The sequence below is a fragment of the Sceloporus occidentalis genome, unplaced genomic scaffold (genome assembly GCF_023333645.1).
Source record: "Sceloporus occidentalis isolate IW3139 unplaced genomic scaffold, rSceOcc1.0.p SCAF_110, whole genome shotgun sequence".
NCBI classification, from domain to species: domain Eukaryota; kingdom Metazoa; phylum Chordata; class Lepidosauria; order Squamata; family Phrynosomatidae; genus Sceloporus; species Sceloporus occidentalis.
This window is the reverse complement of record NW_028317090.1, coordinates 1,870,155-1,894,055: the sequence shown is the minus strand read 5'-3', so window position 1 is coordinate 1,894,055 and position 23,901 is coordinate 1,870,155. Positions and strand designations below refer to the sequence as shown.

The 23,901-nt window shown below is 37.8% G+C and overlaps 1 protein-coding gene across 2 annotated transcripts in view; it reads left to right on the top strand.

Annotated features, from left to right (window-relative positions):
* Window positions 1-4,787: 4,787 nt before the first annotated feature.
* The window catches only part of LOC149283180 (catenin delta-2), a 355,798-nt gene continuing 336,684 nt past the window's right edge, over window positions 4,788-23,901 (top strand). The window contains exon 1 of one of the 2 annotated variants that reach the window (XM_089497914.1): window positions 4,788-4,919. In XM_089497914.1, the coding sequence (XP_089354040.1) occupies window positions 4,791-4,919 (129 nt within the window). In that variant the 5' untranslated portion in view covers window positions 4,788-4,790. The remainder of the gene's footprint in view (window positions 4,920-23,901) is intronic. The other variant, XM_089497913.1, reaches the window with a different exon arrangement.

Genomic DNA, 23,901 nt, shown 5'->3' with positions numbered 1-23,901 from the left:
CATCCAGAGGGGCCAGTTGCACCTCAACAACAAGCGGTGGTATATAAAATGGTACCTAATTATTCTGAATAGAGGTTTTTATCTTCTTTAATACAGAAGAATCTTATTCCATCTTTGGGGAAAAATATAACATTTCATTATTACATATGACGGTTTCTGAGATTGAAGGTTATAACTAGAAAACATGGCATTGAAGTTTTACATTATTTGCATTTATGAAAAATATTCTGTATAATCTGTAGAAGCTATTAAAGTTCAGATATATCTGAGTAGGGCTGAAACAACTTATCGATAAAATCGATAATAATCGATAATGAAAATTGTCAACGATTTTCATAATCTATTAATCAAATCGATTTTTATCGATTATAAAAAGAGGTTTTTTTCAGAGCAAATGCTCTGAAAAACTCCTCTCCTTATATAATCCGACCTCAAACAGAGATCGGATTATAACACTAGAATCCAGATTCCCCGCAACGCTGCAGGGGACCTGGATTCCCCTCACTGTCGGCCGGTCTCTCACTTCCGTCTCTCTCCCCCTCCCATACACCCCTCTGACTCCTCCCCCCTCCCATACACTGCTCTGCCTCTCTCCCGACTCAGTTACTGACAGGCACTTTCACTGCAGCTTCATAGAAGCCTCAGCGTAAGTGGAGTGCAGTAACGGAGGCTGTCTGTGCGCATCGTGCAGACCCCCACCGGCTGACAGAGAATCATCCTCTCTGTCAGCCGGTGGGGGCCTGCATCGCACAGACAGCCTCTGTTACTCACCTTCACTTACGCTGAGGCTTCTATGAAGTAGTGATGTCCGGATCATGAACGAATCGTTCATTTGATCCGGTTCTTTTTAGTGATCCGGATGAATCGGTTCACTAGACTGAACGATTCATTTGTAGCGGTTCAGTCTGTGAATCATGCAGCTGTAACCTGATCCTAGAGCTGTGAGTCATCTGCAGAGCACTCAGACACAGACTCTGGGGTCAGGTTACAACTCATTAATTCACACAGGAACGATGACTCATAGAGTCAGAGAGTCGTTCAAAGAGTCGAATGATCCGAAGAGTCGAATGATTCGAATCTTACAGGGATCCGGATCTTACAAGGATCCGAATCTTACAGAGATTCGAATCATTCAGAGAATATTACTGATAACATACTTTTATAAATAAATACATTAATAATGTTCACACTGCCCCCAGGATTTAGATTCCCCTGACTTTGCCCCCCTTTACCTATAACTGCACCTACAGTTAACTTTATTAAATTAACCCTCAGTCATCAGCATAAAATTAACCCTTATACCCCATCAACCATAACTGCCCCTGAAATTAACCGTAAAGATCCCATTAACCATAACGGCCCCTGAAATTAACCCTAAAGACCCCATTAACCATAACGGCCCCTGAAATTAACCCTAAATACTCCATTAACCATAACTGCCCCTAAATTAATTGTATGTACTCCAGATAAATTACCTAATAAATTGGTATGGTTGATGGGGTCTTTAGTGTTAATTTAGGGGCAGTTATGCTTAATGGGGTGTTTAGGGATAATTTAGGGGCAGTTATGCTTAATGGGGTGTTTAGGGTTAATTTGGGGGCAGTTATGCTTAATGGGGTGTTTAGGGTTAATTTAGGGGCAGTTATGCTTAATGGGGTGTTTAGGGTTAATTTGGGGGCAGTTATGGTTAATGGGGTGTTAAGGGTTAATTTTAGGGGCAGTCATGGTTGATGGGGTGTCAAGGGTTAATTTTAGGGGCAGTCATGGTTGATGGGGTGTTTAGGGTTAATTTAATGGTGAGGGTTAATTTAATTAATTTAATAAAGTTAGCTTAAGGTGCAGTTGCAGGTAAAGGGGAATGTAAATCCTGGGGGCAGTGATTATTAATGTATTATTTATAACAGTATGGTGATATTCTCTGAATGATTAGAATGCCAATGAAGGCAGAGAGTCGTTCAAAGATCCGGATCTTACAATGATCCGGATCTTACAATGATCCGGATCTTACAGTGATCCGGATCACTGTAAGATTCGGATCCCTGTAAGATCCGAATCTTTGAACGACTCTCTGCCTTCATTGACATCACTGGAGGCAGGGGGGAGGATTCATAATGAAAGGGGCGGGGCCAATCGTTAGTGTGCCTGCACGGAGTTACTGGAAAACAGTAACTCCGTGCAGGCACACTGAGTGATCCGAAGATTCGGATCATGAATCGGATCATTTCAGTGAACGAATCGAAATGATCCGATTCACTTTAAAGATCCGAACTTCCCATCACTACTATGAAGCTGCAGTGAAAGTGCCTGTCAGTAACGGAGCCGGGTAGAGAGGCAGAGCGGTGTATGGGAGGGGGGAGGAGTCAGAGGGGTGTATGGGAGCCACCCTCCCATACACCACTCTGGCTCCTCCCCCTCCCATACGCCACTCTGCCTCTCTACTCGGCTCCCTGGTGTCTTCTGAACCTCCGTTGCTGACAGGAGGCAGAGTGGAGTATGGGAGGGGGGAGGAGGCAGAGTGGAGGGAGTATGGGAGGGGGGAGGAGGCAGAGTGGAGTATGGGAGGGGGAGGAGCCAGAGTGATGTATGGGAGGGGGAGGAGGCAGAGTATAGTATAGTATGGGAGGGGGAGGAGGCAGAGTGGAGTATGGGAGGGGGAGGAGCCAGAGTGGTGTATGGGGGGGAGGAGACAAAGTGGTATATGGGAGGGGGAGGAGGCAAAGTGATGTATGGGAGGAGGCAGAGTGGAGTATGGGAGGGGGAGGAGCCAGAGTGGTGTATGGGAGGGGGGAGGAGCCAGAGTGGTGTATGGGAGGGGGAGGAGCCAGAGTGGTGTATGGGTGAGTTATAGTGGCGTATGGGGGGGTATTATGAATTTCAGGGCATATAGGGGGTATAAGGCATATGGATATTAGGCATATCAGGGGGGCATAAAACATGTCTGGGGGTAAAAGGTATATCAGGGGGCTCAGTTGCATATCACTGGCATATAAGGAGTATAAGGCATATCAGGGGGCACAGTGGAATCTGGCATATAAGAGGGATGAGGCATATATGGGGGCAGAGTGGGAAGCTGGGGGTCAGACGTGCATAACCAGGGGCAGTTTGGTAAATTAAAAAAAAATAAACAAGGCTTTTTTCTCATAGCTTTTATTAAATATGAAAAATAGTTCACATATGAATTAATATTTACTAATAACTTTGTATTAAAACCTAGTTTGAGAAACACTGTGTTTGGGTTCTTGTAGCTTTTATTATTATGTCAGTAAAATAAGAAGGTGAATAGAGAGAGGCCATTGCAATAAAGAGATGAAAGTGTAAATTGTACGGTTTTTATTACATTATATTAAATTGAAAAAAAATTGCATTTTTTTATCCAATTAATCGATTAATCGAAAAAATAATCGGCCAACTAATCGATTATTAAAATAATCGTTAGTTGCAGCCCTATATCTGAGTACTTGTCTTTTTAAATTGTTGTTAAAAGTACTATTGCAGCATACAAGTACAGTAAGATATAGTGGTTCTTTTGGTTACCACCCTAATTATAGTCTTCTGCTTTTTGTTTGTTGTTGCTGAGTGGATTGGAAAAAGTTAAATGGTTTGTTGCAGTTGTGGAAATATTAAATAATATTATCACATATTGTTTATATAAAATGATATAATTCTGAGATGTTTATGCATATGAATGTTACCATCAATATTGGTTTTGCATATTCTCTCTCATAAATATCTGTGGGTAATGTGCTTAGACCAGATGTATTCTTGAAATATTTGTTTAATTTATGGTGCTGCTTCTCAATACAGGGCTGATGTGGGGAGGTCCATTTATGTGACCTCATAAAATAACAAACCCCTTCAGTCCCCTATGGACGTACCGGTACGTCCAAAAAATGCGTCCCAAGAATCAACTATGGACGTACCGGTGTGTCCGGCCTTTCTTGCAGAGGCAGGGATGTGTTTGACAGCCTGGACTCCCCCCTGACTGCAGAAGCCAGCAACAAATACAATAAAATTGATAGAACAAATATATGGAAGATACATACAGTCACATGAAAAGGAAAGTACACCCTCTTTGAATTCTATGGTTTCACATATAAGGACATAATCATCTGTTCCTTAGCAGGTCTAGAAATAAGGTTAATACAACCTCAGATGAACACATGACATACTACACCGTGTCATGATTTATTCAACAAAAATAAAGCCAAAATGGAGAAGCCATGTGTGAAAAACTAAATACATCTTATAATACAATATCTTGTAGAACTACCTTTAGCAGTAATAACTTGAAGTAATCATTTTCTGTATGATCAGTGTCTCACATCGTTGTGGAGGAATTTTGGCCCACTCTGGAAACTTCTCCGGATAGTTTATCCACAGCTCTCCCTCTTCTGGGGAAGTGGTTTCATTGAGGGATAGACTTAGTGGGAGGGAAAAGAACATGGTCAAAAAAAAGAAAATGTAACGAGCAGTGCACAATTCCGGCACTGTGCATGCTAAGCTACCAGTATAGCCAAAAAATAAGACATTTGCTGGGACACTCACTACATTGAGCAATTAAAAAACTGAACTGGGTTGAATTTCCACATATACACTGCAGTATATTTACTCATACTTGCCTTAATAGCACATTGTATTTATATATCGGTACTGTATATCTTGTACCTTCTATTTTTATTTTAGCACAGCGCTTGGTTGGCCATAGACTTATTTTCAACAATCATTGGTTGTAAGTATGTTGCATTGATATGTATTTTTATTGTTGTATTTCTATCCTTCATATAGGGACTATGCCTGTTCCAGACCAACCGTCATGTTCAGAAAAGTCTAATACACTTAGCCCAGTGATGAATACATCTAATGGAGATGGATCGGAAACAGAGACAACTTCAGCTATCCTTGCGTCTGTCAAGGAACAGGTAGGGATATGTTGGTTTGTTTTCTTAAGAAAAAAAAACGGGCAGTCTTTAATCTCTAGGTGTGGTGATGGCAATTGGCTCCATCCAATCCATGCCTTAGTTCTCGAGGCAACTCACAGCAGAGTTTATTTGGCAATACTTTGATTTCAGAGTAAGGGAATTGACCTTTGCCACACTTTCCCAATCCTCTCAACTTTTCTCTGACATTTTGTGAAGCAGGAAAGGGATACCAGGTATAAAAAATGTTGGGGATACCAGGTATAATAATGTATACTGACAGCACATTGCCATTATTTCTCATTCGCTTAAACAACTTTTTTGCCTTTGATTTTTTTTATTTATCACAATATGTCCACTTTAATTTAAGCGGTATTTATTACAGTAGATGTGTCAGGTATTTAGGTGTTGTTTTGTACCTGTTTTGTGCTGACATTTTCTTAAAATCTAAAAACTTGTGAACACAGAAAAATTTAAATATAACTGTAAATGTAAATATTAATGTAGTCTTTTGTAACATAGTAATTTAGGTTAAAAAAATCACTTCTGATTTCTCACTTGAAATTAGTTTTAACTAATCCTATCTTTACAACCTATTATATCCCTGTATGTTCTTCTTTGCTAAAAAAAAATAATGTAGTCCATATTTAATAGCACAACACCTGTGAGTAATGCATTTCACATCTATTGTTCTTAATGTTAAGAATCCCTTAAGTCAGGCATGTCCAAAGTCCGGCCCGCGGGCCAATTGCGGCCCGCGTTCCGGACTGATAAGGCCCCACAGATAAGTTGCCCAAATATAGATCTTATGGCCCCGAGTGAGTCCCCGAGCGCCGCTCAGGACTCCTGGGATCTCTCGCCGCGGGACTTGACATCATCAGCCAGCGCAGGGAGAAGGAAAGCCCAAATCTCGCAAGATCTTGGACGTTGCGAGATTTGGGCTTTCCTTCTCTCTGCGCCTCCACACACAGCCACAAGGGCGACCATTAAGGGCTATTGAAGAAGAAAAAAAACTTCTGCCTACCAAACACCTTGACAAGGAGCAGTAACTGCACAAACAACACACGGACAGGCAGACAGGGCTGTACACTCAGGATACATGTATAAAGCAGACAAGGGAGCATATAGTAATCTGTGGTAGCAAGCTGTCATACCCTTCATTAACCCCTGACTGCCCGTGACTGTGCTATAATTCCATTATCTGATGACCTAGTCTATGTACTGCAGTCCCGATCTCAGTTTCACCCTTCACATTAGTGCAGGCAAGTTTTTTTTCAATTGAGATGAATACATTGTAAAATCTCAGTTAATGTCAATTGGTCTAAATCATTTATAAATATATTTGAACACATGTATACTTATATATGTATATGTTCCTGTTCACATTTTTTTAACTTAAAAGTTGACAGACAACCTTTATTACTTTGTGTAATGTACTTTACAATGTTCCTGACATATTTCAGCTTCCTGTTTTTTTTATATTAAAGGCAGAGTGATTTAACACCTGTTTAGATTTGTCATCCAAGTCACAAAATGAAAAGTATGCCGTTTTCAATAAACTTTGCATAAAATAGTTAATTTGCATTTAATTTTAATGGTTCAAAGAATGTCATGCAAAATTGTCGGCCCTCGCACATGTTCACTTTATCAAATCTGGGACTCTTCGAAAAAAGTTTAGACATGCTTGCTTTAAGTGAAACAAGTTTTAACGGATGACCTTTTATTCTTTGCACAGTCCTATTAATGAACAGGTCATCTGAGAGTGGTTGTATTGCCCCTTTATTTGTATAATGCTATCATATCCCCTCTATGACGCCTTTTATTTCTAATGTAAACAAATTCAGATTATCTAGCCAAAACCAGATTAAGGTTATTGGAGTCCTGGAGAACTTGTCTCACGTCCTGATGATTTCCAACAACATAAATAAACCATAATCAATCAATTTAAAAAACCATACGTTTATCACAATACAAAAACAGGGTAGCAAAGTGCAAAAAAGGAGCGTATCTATTGAGAAAAGACTGTATCCACATTCAAATACAACAAATAAAGTTAGGGTTTATTTGTTTATTTTAAGTCTGTTTATAATATGTTTCCAGGGATTGAGAGGAATTACATTGCAGTTTTAGCTTGCTTGTATCCACCAGTATAGAACATGTTGGGTTTTTTTTTTTACAGAGATTTATAAAAAGTGCCCATAACACCTACACAGTATGCAACATGTCATTCCATTTTTGTAGTAATTTGATTATTCACCCCTTATTAAAGCATGGAATGCCTCTTTTCCTGACATATGATGTAACAATGACTCGTATACAGTTGTACATAATTTTCACATATATATATATATATATAGCATTTTTTATAACACATATATAGATATAGTTTCCAACAGAGAACAGTTTTAATGACAAATAACTATGTGACCATTAGCAACATTGCTGCTTCTGCTCTCCCTCCTGGTCGCTTTAGATCTTAGAGGTGCAGTGCTGTTACATCATTTCCTGGTACTTCCTGTGTAACTGTCTTTTACAAACAGTGCCCTACAGGAGAGCAGGAAGCAGCTGCATTGATGCATAGATACCACAAAATACTGTACTGCAGTTAGCAATGGCACTGATGCTGTGAGGACAACTGCTTGCGCTTGCCCCTCGGTCCCTTGAGGGTGCACCACCACTCCTGGACCCTGGAGCAATTGCTTCATGTATTCAGTGATTAATCTGGCCCTGTCTCTAGCCTTTCTTTATAACTAAAGTGTCCCATTCCTCTTATTTTACATTTAATGTATAATTTGCACATTTCTTTTCTTTTCCCAAAATGCATAACTTCTCCGATTTGACCAAATATCCTTCCAGGGAAGTAATGTCAACTTTACATTGTATTACCTTACCTAATATTGTGTCATCTGCAAATACCAATACATGGCACTCGAATATGATAGATGCAATGTCCCTTTATATTTTCATATGGTTCATTTTGCAGTTGCATGGGGAGTAGAGGAGGATTCTCCCCATTCCCCACTAAATGCCCTGCAGAAGATGCATTCATCCGATGCATTTGAAAGAAAATGGGGTTTGTCTTGTTGATATTGGTTATCCATTTCTTGTCATCTACTTTAGCCATTTGTCCTTCTGCAATTTTTGTTAGCATCGTGGTACTTTATAAATCATGCTGCTGATCACTTTGATTTATAGGCTTCAAAAGCCATTCTCTTGTTTCTTATTTCCTAATTGCTTTATTAAGCCACATTGGCTTTAACTTCCTTCTTTTTTTTATTTAATTCCTATGGGGGCATGCTTATAAGTATGTTTCATTAATCTCAGTTTGAAGATATTTCACTTACTGTATCTCTGGAGTGGACTTTCCCCCTACATACAGTCAGGGATACCATTGACTGTTGAAGCTGGCCTTCCTAATATTCAGTGTTTTGGTGGAACATCTTCTAGTTTGCTTTTGTGAATAACTATCCAGTGTCACCATGTTATGGTCACTGTATGTGGTTGGGTAACATCAGATCCAGATAGGTGGTGTCGACACTAATTGTGTCATTAAGCAATGATTTAACAGGTGCAAAAAATGTTCTCCCCTTTGCTGAACTACTTGCTCCGGTATTCCAGTCAATATCTGGGTAATTAAATCTCCATTATATATAACAGCCCCTATTGCCAGGGGATAACACTAATTAATCGAACTAGAACACAGAAAAAGTGCAATATCACCCTATAAAATAAATAATATCTAAAACATCACTTTTAATCTAATAATATAATCTAAATATAACAGAAAATAACAATACATAGTCTACCCTGAGCACTGGTGACTGGGGAAGAAGCTGTTTTTATGTATAAGAGCTCTGCGGCAGTAGAGGTGAAAATAAACCTTCCACCTAACCGTGCATTCAGTAAAGCAGAGAGACTCCCTCTACTATCCCTGCATAGAATCAACTAACTCACAGTAAGAGGAGACCTCTTATACTTGTAAGGAAACCCGAGGGGGAGAAAAAAGAACTGTTTCATAACACCAAACTGGTATTGGGGTGAGTGTGAAAAGAAATCAAAGGTCTGTTACTGGCTTCATCAGGAGAAAAGCTGATTTGGAGCCAGTTTCTGTGCGCTATAGGTAGAGGGGTTTATCTCTACTTGCAGTGAGTTATATGCAGTAGTTTATAGTAGTACACATATTAGCAGCTTCACCGCTGCTTAGTGTACATTCTGTTATATTTAGATGTTTCATTTATCAGTTTCAAAGTGAAGTTCTTCACCTCTGTGCAAAGTCCTGCCCATAAGGCTTCCACATTATGACCAGTACCGGCATATACTATTGCTGTAATACTAGGCTTAAACTTAGGTGTGACATAAAAATGTATTGCCCAGCATAAAAATCGTCTAGCCAAGTTTCTATGATAGCAATTAGATCATTCTTCATTTGCCAGTAACTCTAGTTCCTTCATTTTGTTTGACAAACTTCATTTGCTATCAGGCATGTCAGGTTACCACCAGTCTTTGTTTATTTACTTTGTGTTAAGCAACTTTTAATGTTTATTTTTTTCTTTCTTTAATTTTTCATTTACTGTTTTGATAACACTATTTATCACAATGGCAGCTTAATGTCACCTACCCTCCTTGTTCTGAGTTCCAATCAAAATTGCATATCTCAGAATGATTTTTTCAGGACCAGGTAGTTGCCCCACTGTCCTGCTTTTTGTAGGCACTCGGATCATGAGCTTTGCATTTGTATTTATGTTGATTTTTTTTATGACAAACACTTTCATTATCTATGGTAAAATAACATAGACAATATCTGTAAGAAGAATGTATAGGAACAAATGAGGCATGTATTACATTTTGGTATTTCATGTTTTACAAAATGCTGTTTTTATGTGCAAATGCATGGTGATTAATTTTGTCCATCATGTCTTGCAATACAAAATGAGCAGCTTCATATGTATGTCATTTAGCAGAGCTGAGATGTGAAAGCACTGTTATTTTGCTTTTGAGTTTCATATGACCTTCTCAGAACAAAAAGGACAATTGCTAATGCTTCCCTTTCAAAGCAACCCTTTAGAGCACGGGGCTCAACTTGAAAACATATAACTTTGCATTGTTACTCTGTAAATAGAAAATGCATTGACTGACAAAAACAATAAGGAATTGCAAACCAAGCATTTGTGTCCATGAATCAATGAAAGTATTGTGTGTATATATGTCTATATTGTTTCTAAGATGCATATTTATATTAGCTAAGTCACTAGCAAATATACTATTTGTTTATGCTTACCCAAAGCTTTCTTCTATATCTTCTGAGTGGACAGTGAGCAATGTTTTCTGTGACACTGCAGAGCTTGGTGCATATGCGCAACAACACAGTGCCCATATTTGTAATTTTTATTGGTATACCAATAGTACCATAGAGGCAAATATTCACTAAACTGGGAAACTCAGCTGGACAATTCAACGCAGCGGTTTTACTGTACGTTGTAAAGGGCCGCCCAAATGAGCCTCTCCTGCAAGAAGGGCTGAGCTGGCCTGTTAGAATTTATTGTCTGTAAAAGAAATTACTTGTTCAGGCGTAATCCAGCTATCCTTGCTGCAGAAACTCAAACTGTATTTTTTTTTTCTTTCTTACATGGAAAACCCTGGTCTAGTGTATACTTCTTAATGGCTAGAACTTGCGTAATCCATTGATCTGTAAAGTCGCTAACAATCCATAACTCCTATGCATGCTGCCTGTAAAATTCAATGTTTATCTGCATTATAAATTGCATGAATGTATGCAAAAACAGTATTTTATCTATAAAAATGATAACACATCACTTTATTTATAGTAGCAGAAATATGATAAGGTAATTAAACTGCTGAAATATGCATTGCTATATCAGTATAGAATTACACAGATATATTCACTAATAGTATTAAAATAATAGGACATAATAGGACATTATTATTATAAAGGATTTACATTCCCTGAAGCGGTTCTCATTTGCATTCTTACAGAGTCCTTACTATTTACAAAAGTGTAACAGCCAAGTCAGCATTTATAAGGGAGTTGTTTTTTTTATAAGACACTTTTGCAGAACAAAATCAGGGCAAACACACGCATACACATCTAGCATAAGTCAGGGGCATGTTGACTAAGTTTGTGATCGGGGTGGGGTAGGACTGTGTGAGCCAGTATAGGCTCAGCATGCCCTCTTTCAGTGAATAGTACTTACCATATCCTTCGAGGTATATGTGGGCAGGCTGGGAAGACATTCAGCATCACAACAAAGTTCCTTTTATTGACAACCTGACAATGGTGTCCTCTGTGTACTTCTGTGAAAGCTAGCTAGTGATTCAGCTTCATCCCCAGTATGCAATGGACATAATTAAGTAAAAAAAAATATCTTTTTGGTACACAAAGACCTCTTTCTGCCAAGAAGTATTTGGCTTTCTAGGACAGGGTGGACAATGATCGTTGAAAAAGAAAATCAGTAAATAAGCTGCTACAAAATATTTCTTTAATCACCAAAAATGAACAAACAGCAAAAAAGCCTGGTGATGAATGGTGCCAAGTCCAAACGTACCAACCCCAACGTACGTTTCGCTGCAATGAGCCCCCTGACGAAGCTCATTGCAGCGAAACGTACGTTGGGGTTGGTACGTTTGGACTTGGCACCATTCATCACCAGGCTTTTTGCTGTTTTCAGCCTTGTTTCTAGGTTTGGTTAGTTACTTTTGAGCACTGATGCTGTATGTTATTTCATTTGTTTCTTTTTACTTTATCGCTGTGGTCATCCTTGTGTTTCTTATTTGTGCCTTCATATACATACGTATTTCCCTCCTAGTTCCTGTAGTCCTGTGCCCTTGTTCATATGTACCTTCCTATATGTGTCTTGGTGCCAAGATGCTTTTTTATTATATATATATATTTTTTATATGTATTTAAATCATATTGTCTAATAAAGATTTACTTTGTATATACCTTTTTTCCTTACAAAATATTTCTTTATAACACATCTGATATATTCACTTTAGGTATAATTGAAACATGAGTGACAGGAACACATGTTTTATGCTATGAGGACGGATAGAAGGGCTATATGGATGACTAGTATGCGGTAATTGTAATGTCTATACGCTATGGCATTGTCATAAACGGTAAACCCTTCATATAGACTAATTTAAAAGAAGGGTATAAAATCATCAATTGGTTGATGCCAGACGGGCCCCCAGCTGGCGACCAACAGTCGCTCGTACAGACTTTTAAAATCCAGTGGAGCTACTTGACCAACAGAGACCACTGGTCTCCCTGCTCCAACAGTTAAAGGTCCGTACAAGCTAATTTATTGGTCGTTCATACAGACTTTTAACTGTTAGAGCAGGGAGTCCAGTGGTATCTGCCGCCCAAGTTGCACCGTAAGGAGTTAAAGGGCCGTGCGAGTGAGCCTATTCGTGTTCGTTTTCATGTTTGCCCGAATACTAATGCACAAGTCTAGTTCTCATATACTTGATCTTATATATCTTATATATCTACGATCACTTCCTTCATTTCTTTCCTGTTGCAGCAACACCGAGAACGGCATCAGGGGGATGTCTGGCCCCTTCCCGGGGTGTCAGCGTCCATCATACACTGTATGGCAGCGGACACCCGTTTTAAAAGAGTTTAACCCCTTGATGACAATTGCCGGTCCGGGCACGTCACCGAAAATCGTGACGATTATGACAATTGACGTGCCAGGACCGGCACGTCTTTAAACGGGTGAAAAAATCGATCCGTGATCGATTTTTTCACTCAAACGGTGTTGCTCTAATGCCTCGACATCGAGGCATTGAGCAACACCAAAAAAAACATTCCCGGCCCCCCCCGATCGCTCCTAGGAGCAAATAAAAAAACATGTTTGAAAGACTGCACGTCTTTCAAACATGGCGGCGCCCGCCGCCGAAAAACGGGTTTAGGAAGCGATCGCGAGTCGCTTCCTTTGCTTAGCTGGTGTTGCTAAGATGCCTCAGTATCGAGGCATCTTTGCAACACCTGTTTAGCAAAGGAAGCGACTCGCGATCGCTTCCTAAATGCTCAACTTACCTTCCCGGTGCCGGCGTCTTCGAAACACATGCGGAGCCTGCTGTCATCATCGGGGGGGGGTGTTGCTGGATGTCATGGACATCCAGTGAATAACACCCCTAGTGGTCAGATCACTCATAAGAGTGATCATGATCTGATAAATCAAAGGCAATGTTTTCTAAACATTGCCTTTGATCAGTATTGGATCTGCCTCCCTCCTTCACTTGCTTCTAGTGAGGGAGAGAGACAGATCAGTGTGTTTTTAGGTATTCTCAATAATATATATTATTATTGATCCAAAGGCTCTTATAAGAGCCACCCATTTAATATTAACCCCTTCATTGCCATTGATCACTGCATAAACAGTGATCTTGCATAGTGGCAATTGTTTTTGGGGTTCTTTTTTTTACATTTTTTTTTACTTTTTATTTTTTTTTGTACTTTTTTTTAGGGTTTTTTTAATTTTTTTTATTAGAGCCATTAACCCTTTCCTTCCCTACTATTTTTGCTGCAATTGTTGCCATGCAGCGGTATACGGCTGAGGAGGCATGTTCCAAATTTGGCCCTTTTGCCCCCAAACAATCTGACAAACCCATGCATGTGGGGTATCAATGTACTCAGGAGATGTTGCTGAACACATATCGTGTTGTGTGACAGTGACATATACCAGGAGCTGTAATTTTACACCTGAAGTACAAAGTATGTTTAAAAAACAGCAAAAACAATTACTATCACAAACTTTGACAAGGGTTGGTGGTAGGATTAGTGCATGGAAAGGGTTAAACTATCAGCATCTAAAATACCCTGGGGTGTCTAGTTTTCAAAAATATATGGTTTGGTGGGGTAAATTTAATTTGCTGGCTTCAAAGATGCCCCAAATACCACATGGAGACAGAATTACCAGATTCAGAGAAAAATGGTTTTGAAATAGCAAAACGCTACTTGTACTTATTGCCCCATAACGTGTAGAAGAAAGCAAAAAAACATAAAAACATTGGGTATTTCTAAACTCGGGACAAATAGTAGAATCTATTTAGCAGGTTTTTTCAGTAGTTTTTTATGATGAATAAAAGATTTTTCAAATAAAAGTGAGAAAATTTTTTTTTTTTTCAATTTTTCGTCATATTTTATTATTTTTATTATAGAAAATTACATCATATATAAAAAATTATGGTGTCTGAAGAAAGCCCTTCTTGTCCTGAAAAAAACTATATATAACTTGTGTGGGTTTAGTAAATGGGTTAAGAGAAAATTACAGCTAAACACAAACACAGCAGAAACGATAAAACAGCCATTGTCACGAAGGGTACAAAAAATAGAATCAGCCTTTGTCACGAAGGGGTTAATAGACGATCAGCCATCACCTCCTAAACTTCAATTATGTAGCTGAAATTCAGTGACACCGAGCACCCACCCCAGGACGCACTGTGACCGCTCCAGAGAGAAATATATTTTACATACTAGTATATTGACCCTTTTAATATTACTCTTACAAATTACTATGTAAGAATTATTGTTGACCAATACATCCACAACAACACAGTGTTGAATTTGTGTTGCCTACGGATGTAGCAAGATATTATTAGGTATTAATAGCTATGATTTAGTTAGCATCCCACTACCCTTATATTATAAAATCAACCAATATATGACATAATATTTGCAATTTTATATTAATTTCAGATGTTAAAAATAGACTTAATTTTTTTGGGCAAGTCATTTCTTCTTACATAGTTAAAAAAAACAGATGGAGGGAGCATGCTTTTTTATCAAATGCTACGTAACAGACATGAAAAAGGAACTTGAGTAGTCCGGGGCTTACCTATTCCAGAAGTAAGGAGAAGAAACATAGTCCATGTAAAATAAAAAAAATATCTTTATTCTAGCCCTTGAACCAAAAAGCACAGAACAGAACTTAGCAGGACCAGTTTAAACGCCTAACACAACATTTATATGGGCAAATTGATGTATAGTAATTTTGTACTGAAACAACTCTGGGTTTTGTGATAAATGCTTGAAATTTAAACATAGGAAGTTGATAAAGGGACAAAAATCATGTAGAGTGGACTTAACCTGGATGGAAAGGTTACCAGTTTTGCAAACATGTCATAGAAGAAAACTCCTGCCCCCAAATCATATATTTTTGTAGTTTAACAGATAACAAAGAAATAGAACATAAACTTGTAACGTTTGTTTAAATATATATTGGTGTCTCTAGCCCAACATGTGCTGACTTGATTTGCTAGTTTTCTTGCTTAAGAAGAAAATATTCTCTGTGGTATTGTTGTGAGAGATTTGATAACATATGACAGAGGGGAAAAAGAAGATGTCAGCTTGAGACATTCCATCAGTGCTTATGGGCAGGAGTAAAAAACCCGAGGGCATAAAAACAAACAGTTCCAGAGTTCAGACAATTCCATGAATAAGAGACATCATCATTTAGAAGAAACTGACTAAAGGTGGTGAGACCAGGATAACAAATTTAAGGAAAGGTCGGATGCAGTTCATGAGTATGTAATACTTGTTTTGCTGTGTCCTTACATGCCAATCAATTTATCAACAATTTTATTAAAAAAATATTGTGTGTGTAGGAAGCTTCCACTTTGTGTGTTTGCAGTATTGAGAGGTGTACATGTGTCTCAGCTTGCAAATAGAGAAACTGCAAGGGTTCTGGACAACATCAGCAGCAGACCCAAGTCTGGGAATCAGTGACATCACTAAGACTGGATTCTAATTACCACTGTATATCATACTATAGTCCTTCAGGCAATATGTATAGAAACAATTAGGTGTACTCAAATGGGATTTATAGACTTCGCATTCGTATTTGGGAGAACATGAAAATGAACACGAATGTTGTGTTTTCATTAGTCAAACCGACAAACAAATATTGTGGCGGATAAACATACAGGGGGCTCGTCTAGCATCAACCAATGAAGAGTCTAAGTAGCTGCCATTTCCCATTCATTCTTTAGTATGAAAAGACTGCAGCTATATCAATGCTGCTGCTAACTGTTAATGTGTCATAGTTTGATTCATTCATAGTTTCGTTTTATGAATGAGGGACAGAAGCAAGGCTAGAAAACCTTAAGGCTAGAAAACCATCAGAAAACAAATATTCACCTGAAACGAACACGGGAGTATATGTATGGTTGTTAACATTACAAGTTAACAACTAATTTTATCTGCAACAGTTTTCTTAAACATTTATAATAACATAATAATCACAGAATACATGAAAAAATAAATTGCTAAACAGAACAAAATCTGTTCATTTTAGTAAGAAAATGATGGTGTGTGAATATTTGCTTGCATAGGAGTTTGGGATGTATCCCAAAGGCCCTGGTTGGACACTTGGCATACCAGGCAATGCAGTAGCACCTTCCATTTACCTTTATTGCCAGTTGTGTGGCCTATCCAGTTTTAAGTGTGCAGCTGCCTTCTGTATACGCACAGTTGCATGCTGTAAAAGCAAATAAATAATTTTTTTCTTAAATAATCGGGTGCCCCTTTAGCCTCACGATCTCTGCGATACTTGCAGACCCATCTGGACATCTGGATGTGATCTTACACCCAAGTCTGATATTTACCTATCACATATCATTTAATCTTTTCTTCAGCCATATAATTTGTCCAGTAAGAGAACTGCCACCATTCCTCACAAATGTTTCTAGATTTATTGTGCTTTGAGTCAGTAAAAGGAATGTTCCCAACATTGTTCAGAAATGCACTCATTACAAATGATGCTGAAAAATATAAGACTATGTCTTAAAAATCCATAAAAGTATTTGCTTAAAATTTTTTTTAAACTTGGGTTATATTGCATGATTGAATTTTCTAATTTCATTTTATTTTGTCTTTAATGATTAATCTTACATTTCAGTATAGCAGTTACTACACAGAAATAATCATAAAGAATAATCTGCAGAAACAGTTCCAAATATAATGTGTTTTACTATAAATTTTGTGTAACTGAAAACATGAAATATATAGTGTGCATGTTTTGGCTCCAACTACCCGGAGCCCCCTTGCGGAATGTGGGTAAAAGGTCCGACTGAAGTTGATGGGTGGTTCTGCTGCCATTGTTGTGGCATACAGTGTGTGGGAGTTTCCCAGAGAGTTCTCAGGTATGGTCATGGTGGATATCCCTGCTTAAATGAATGTTTAAGTAATGACCAATCAAGGACCACTATTAGAACCATTTAGTTTACATATTTGGCGAGTCAGTACGTAGAATTGTCATGATGAGCTATTAAAGGGTTAATATTTCAAGAGTCTCAGGATCAGGATATTTATAAAGTTCTAAAAAAATAATGTTTTTTCTCACTCATCTGCCAAGATATATTTGAAATGGCTTTCTTTGTATTCACACTGCAAACCCTGCTTAGATAACAGTTCCTAAACTCTCTGATTAATCAAATTGACCTCTTCAGTATTGATTTTAGTGGATATATGACTATAGAAGTAGATTTGCAATTTACTGAAACATGACTGCTTTGTAATGTTCATTTCGATAAATCTTAATGAGATGTATTCATTAGACATAATATGCCTCATCTATTTATATACCAAGGTAAATGCAGTATTTAGTATCAGTGATTATTATAGAAGTCTGTTTACTCAGCAAATCACAAAGTGTGGGCTACTCACTGCTATCCAGAAACATATAGTGATAGTCTAACATGCCACTTTTTAGAAGCTATTAATTCTTTAAAAAACAAAACAACTGTGGTAGACAATTATCTTTGCCTCATATAGAAATGGAAATCTATACCCACCCAATTTGTTTATGCTTCACACCAGCCATTATTTCCAGGACATGTATACATTTCACATATTGGAATTATGTGTATACACTTGTAATATAAAGCACATCAATTAAGATGCCTGTACATGGAAGAAAGGATTGTAGCTTACTTCCTACATTTCAAGTGACCTAAGACAGATTTAACAAGACTTTTTATATGTACTCATGTCTTTTTAATGCAACTTTTTTTATATATATATATATATATACCTGGAAACTTTCCGGGTTTCGCCAGGCGAACTCCAGGATAAGGCCTGCTTCGCTGGGTCGACACTCCCCACCCATTTCCCCATTAAATGGGTTGTTTCCCATGATGTCAGCAGAAATGCCCACTAATGACTGTCAGAGCTCCCAATAAAGTAACTGTGGGAATGTGCTCACAATCTATAATAAGCCCTATAAAGCTTCAATTTTCAAAATGAATACAGATCTTTTTGGCCTGGAGATTTCATGTGAAGCACAGATCCTCTGGGTCACCACAGAGAAACTCCAGGTGCCCCACTCCCTGTCGACTCCAATCACAATGTTTTCTTGCGTGTGGGGCTAGCCCTGCACGCAAGCCCCTGGGGCTGCCTACTCACATGAAGTGGTTATATAAATGAGGATCAATATCTAGCCAACTACTTAAATAAATACTTCTCTTCGGTTTTTACAGAGGAAGGTGAAGGGAAGGGACCTCAGTTAGGAAAGGGAAATAGGGAGACATGTAGTAATGTGTAGATAAGGAGTTACACATTCTGTAACATCTACTTGGTGACAATTTTGCTCTGTACAGAGTGACTGATCCACTGTGCATTCACTATAATGCTTAAAAATGTTCTTCATCTGCAAATCCAGATGTCTCATACTTTCCTGACATATTTCCCTTTTTTCTATCTCCTTTTCTTTTTTCATGTTGCTTTTCTGCCTTTTACATTTTTCATCCTCTTTCTAACATCTATTCTACCCCTCACACATTTAAAGATACATATACACAAATGCATAAATGTGTATATATATATTGTAGGAGGGTGCAGGGTCAGGACACTCCTACGGCTGCAGGAAAGTTAGGAGATCTGAGACCCAATAAGTGGGAGAGCACCCTGCATTTAACTCACAGGGCTGATTTAAACCTGGGACACCTGTGTTAATTGAACCAGCAGCTTACCCACTAATCACAGAGAAAAACATCTCTTTCCAATTTTCTACTAAAATAGAAGTCATCCTTCACCCTGTCACTACACACACATATATATGTATGTTCCTTGTGACCTGTAGCTTCCTTACTATGCTACATGTGATGGACCCTAACTGATGGGTACTTTGGGTATGAACCTGCCAGAATTCTAGGGATCTGCAGAACCCCGGGGCCCTGGAGAAATTGTTCCATGTGCTCCAACGTTAATCTAGCCATGTTCCTTTGTATTGTACATGCTACCTGTAAATGAAATTTCGCCAGTGACTCCTTACTTACTTGCTTTGCAGGCCTGACAATTACTTGGTGTACACTTGTTCCACTGATGTTTACTGGCAATGTTGAGTTCTCTTTGCCAAGAAATACTTGTATTGACTACTGTTCTGGCTCCATAAGCCAGCTCTGACATGGCTTATCCAACCTCTCCTACTATACATGATTAAGCTAGCAATTTTTGCACTCTTTGTGTACTATTTTAACTTTTCAGATCTATAAATTAGGTTAATGTTATGTGATTAATAACGACCAGTAATTACCCAGTTGTTACGATTTTAACAAGAAATTAGGTTATTTTGTTACAGCAAATCCAGATCATCACTGTGTGCAAGGAAGACTAACTGTAAGCACTATTAAACTATTGTAAACAATCACATTGATATATAGTAAACCTCTCCATTTCTGCCTCTTGTGATGTCAGCATGGGACAAGAAAAAATTTTAAAACCGCTGTGTAAAAGTGCTACATACTACTGGGAAAGTTACTGGCACAGTAGATAACTGCAAAGCTTTTGGGGCTAAATCTGAATTATGTCTCACCGTGCTTTGTGTGTTTTTCGGTTGTTCTCTGTAGTTACACAGAAGGCTGACCCAATTACATCAGTAAAAAAAGGTTTTGCAGAAGAAAATCAGCGAAATCTCTGAAGTATGTTACTTTGGGAAGTCAGGTATATATATATTAGAAATAAAAAAAAATCACATCTAGTGAATTAAGAAAAAAGATCAGAGGCTATCCATACTATTGGGGAAGTCACCTAATGACCCATTGTCATTAAGTGATGAAAACAAACCCACCAAATATTCATAAATGAATACTGGGGAAATAGTGTGTAAACTGATGGACAATACCTTACGTCAGCAAACTAGTTCAGATTCCAATATAACATAACACCAGGCCATGTTCATGCAATTAAATTATTATGACAAAAGATATCAAAAGCATTTACTTTGGTTAGTGCAAAGAGCATGGAGAAACCCCATTGCCAGCATTAGACAACAGCCAGTATAGAATAGCTTCACATGAATATGTAGTCAGATGTTCCAGTAGAGCTTCAAATGAATAACTGCACAACAGATCTATGTATACCCTCTTCATAAGGCAGTGCAGCATATGGCAAGTGCAGTGCACAAACACTGGAGAAATATCAGCTGTATGAGCATTAAAGAGCCATGGAAAAGAACAATTCCCATCACCTTCCCCATCTGGCAGTATTTATAGTGTTTAAAGCATCCTAGCATCTACTGTACTTATGGGTTGTGGAGCCTAATTAGCTCCAGTACCTATTAATTTCCCTTTGCTTTGTAACATACAACAAGGGCCCAATGCATTCTTTTGTGTGAGTGTTAAACATTGAAACCCTGAAACACCCTGTAGATCCTGTTGATTTAAGAGATAGGAACTCAGACTATATGGTATATAGACCGTATGGGTAGTGCTCCCAAAATACCATGTGAAACCCAAGAAACATTAGGGTAAATCACAAAATCTCCTGGTTCATAGATTAGTTTGATTAAGAGGCAAATCAACTTGATTTGACTTTTAAAGGAATAGGTCATCAAAACTTATGGAACATTTCACTAATAATGTATAGATCTTAAATAATTAGCCATCGACAAAAAGTTCAGTGCAGGTTTACACCACTTCTTTTTTCTTTGGCCAATGAATTTCTTAGCATTCATACACAAGCACACTTGAACTAATCCCAAATGCAAAATAAAACATTCTTGCATAGAGGAGGTTAATTCACTTGCATTTACTTTCATCATTAAATCATTGAGCTCCTATTAAGCTGCTGCTCCATCATTATGACAAATCCACATTACTGCCATACTGTGCTGCTTTTCAGGTGTGACTTTGCCATATGTCATGCAAATAGTAGACATAGTATGAATGAAAGTTGCTGAAGCAAAAAATGTAGCTTAATTAAATTCATTGAATAAAACTACATATAACCTCTTTTTCATTTGAGGTGTATGTGATTGTCTTGGACATACTTGTATTTCAATTTAAGGTCTTCTTTTTCCTTGTGGGCACTTTATTTCCTGTCCTAATATTATCTGTCCAAATCCATTACCATATGAGCCGGATCAAATCATCTGCCACGAAAGCCAAATAGTAACTTAACAAAAGGCGCGGAGGTCTATTCTGTTGCACCACAAATATCCTTTGCACCCGCACTTGGCCAACTCTGGAGCTGAGCACTTCAAGGTGGCTGTTTGGGTAAGATGAGAAAAAGGCCCTATTACAAGTTATGGATATTAGATTAATAGGGACAGAACGTTGATCCAGGGATTTATTCTGATTGCCATATTTGGAGTCGGGAAGGAATTTTCCCCCTGGTATGGGGCAATTGGCATCTGCTTCATAAGGGTTTTTTGCCTTCCTCTGGATCAACACAGTAGGGACACAATATGTATATAGGTTGAACTTGATGGACTTTGGTCTTTTTCCAACCTTATGAACTATGTTACTATGTTACTATCTCCATCCATGTGAACTCCCTACACCAGTCTCACTACTTCTGCCTCTCGACCTGCTCACTTCCATTTCAGCCCACAAGAACAACAATAATAAGTGTCCTTATTATATATAGTTATTTACAATAGCGAACTGCAATATGTGATATTTTGGAAAAATTACACATGTGCTTGAATACGTAATAGATTTTTTTTCATGGGCTGAACTGCATTCATAGATTATTATCTAAGCAATTCAATTTTTGCTGATAGGAAATTCTAGAACTATTTCATGGTTCTGCAGAGGCTAACAATGTGTTTTTTTGAAAATGTTTTATTACTTCTATTTTCAGCTTTGCTATTTTTGCTATTTTGAATACATCATTCTTATCTTCAAACCACAGAGCTAATTATATTCATGTGGGAGTTTCCATATCACATTAAAGACATGTTGTTTTGTTGAAGAGCTGAATTTTAATTGGCACGTCTGGCCAATTCTGCTTTTTTTGCAGTTTCACTATTAACAAACAAGTGGAATTTTTGTGGCATTTAAAAAATGTTGTAGCCAATTTTTGTAACTATTTTTCAGGCAATCAAGTGCGGAATGTTTTGGGTAAGCTATGAAAATAAGATAAAGTAGATGGATAAAAGTGTAAAATAAGTACACATGTCCAATATTACAATCCACAAGAATGAGAGAGGATATGTGTATCAGTGGTCTACTGAAACGCTCCTTTCTTCCATTAGTCATAACTTGTCCTTGCATTGATAAGTATGTTTGCTACTGTACTACCAGAGTGTGCTTTATACCTGTCACTACTTTAGGTAGGAACAAAATACTACTTCCAATGTTAGAAGCGTGTGTGTCTCCCCACAACTATGAATGTTACAAGAGAAGAGAAAGTTTAATATTTGAAAATATAAAAAAATAATATCAGCTAAAAGTTAAACTGTAGAAAGTCCATAAACGTTCATCAATAGCTGGAAGGGCATCCCTTACACCAGAGACCATGTCTCCCATTCCCTAAAGACAACCAGGATGTGCTTGTGCACTACATGTTTCACATGCATTAAGCTTCTTCAAGATGCTCAAACTCCAGGCTATCTCCTCTTTTATGTGTGGTTGCTGATGATCATTATAGAAAACAGCTGAGCCTTACTGTCTCAGTTCAGAGACTTAAATAACATAAGCTATCATATATGAGTATCTTCACGTTGAGACTGCATATGTTAAACAGAAATAAACCTTATTAATGGATACTTTCTCCCAAAATATTATATATTTTTAGAACAATTCCTTCAAGTATATCCACATAGTCTAAAACAGTTCCAACAAATTATCGATCAGTTTATCTGGCATAAAAAAAAAACCCAAGAATAGCGCATAGCATATTAATTAAAAAATCTAATAGAGGGGGTATCTCTTATCCAAATATTAACAACCTCCATGAGGCAACAATGCTGACTCTATCTTGCATGGGACAATGGATCAAATAACCTTCCCAGATGGTTACACATTGAGAGAGCAGATATCAGGAAATGTGAGTTATACTCCTTATTTTGGGTTGATATATCTCATTTAAAGGATGTAATTAAACTGAACCCTATAATCTATGACACATGAAAGACGGTATTTTGTGCTTCAAAAACATCTTCAATCAAGGAACATTTATGTCTTTTTCTCAGATTAGAGATCGCTATTCTTTACTAACCTCTGAGTTCTTTTCTTATTTGAGGATTAAGAATTACATTAATCGGGTAAAAATAGAAACAAACCCAGACATAGAACATTGGTTGGCCTTACACAAGAGACAAAAACAAATTTCAAGTACAAATAAATTACTTCAAGGGCTCTATTGATAGGTAGGAAAGCGATCTGAATATAGAGATAGGGCTGGAACAATGGCGGCAAGCCTTTGTACTGAAGAAAAAACACATTCACTCGATAAATCTGATTTATATTAAGATTGTATAGCGTTGGTATCTAGTTCCAAGCACACTTAAGAAAATCAGTTGTAGAAGTTCAGATAGGTGCTGGCGATGCTCTGCCCATACTGAAACCTTTGCTTGCATATGGTAGGAGTGTACCCAGCTACTATATCTCAAATTCAATACCAATATACAATGGAAAGAGGCTTTCTAAAATTAACAATATCAGTAAATTCGATAAAATTTGGGAACCATGGAAACTAGCCCTAGAGGCTGGCTTAGAGGAAATTGATAACTAATAG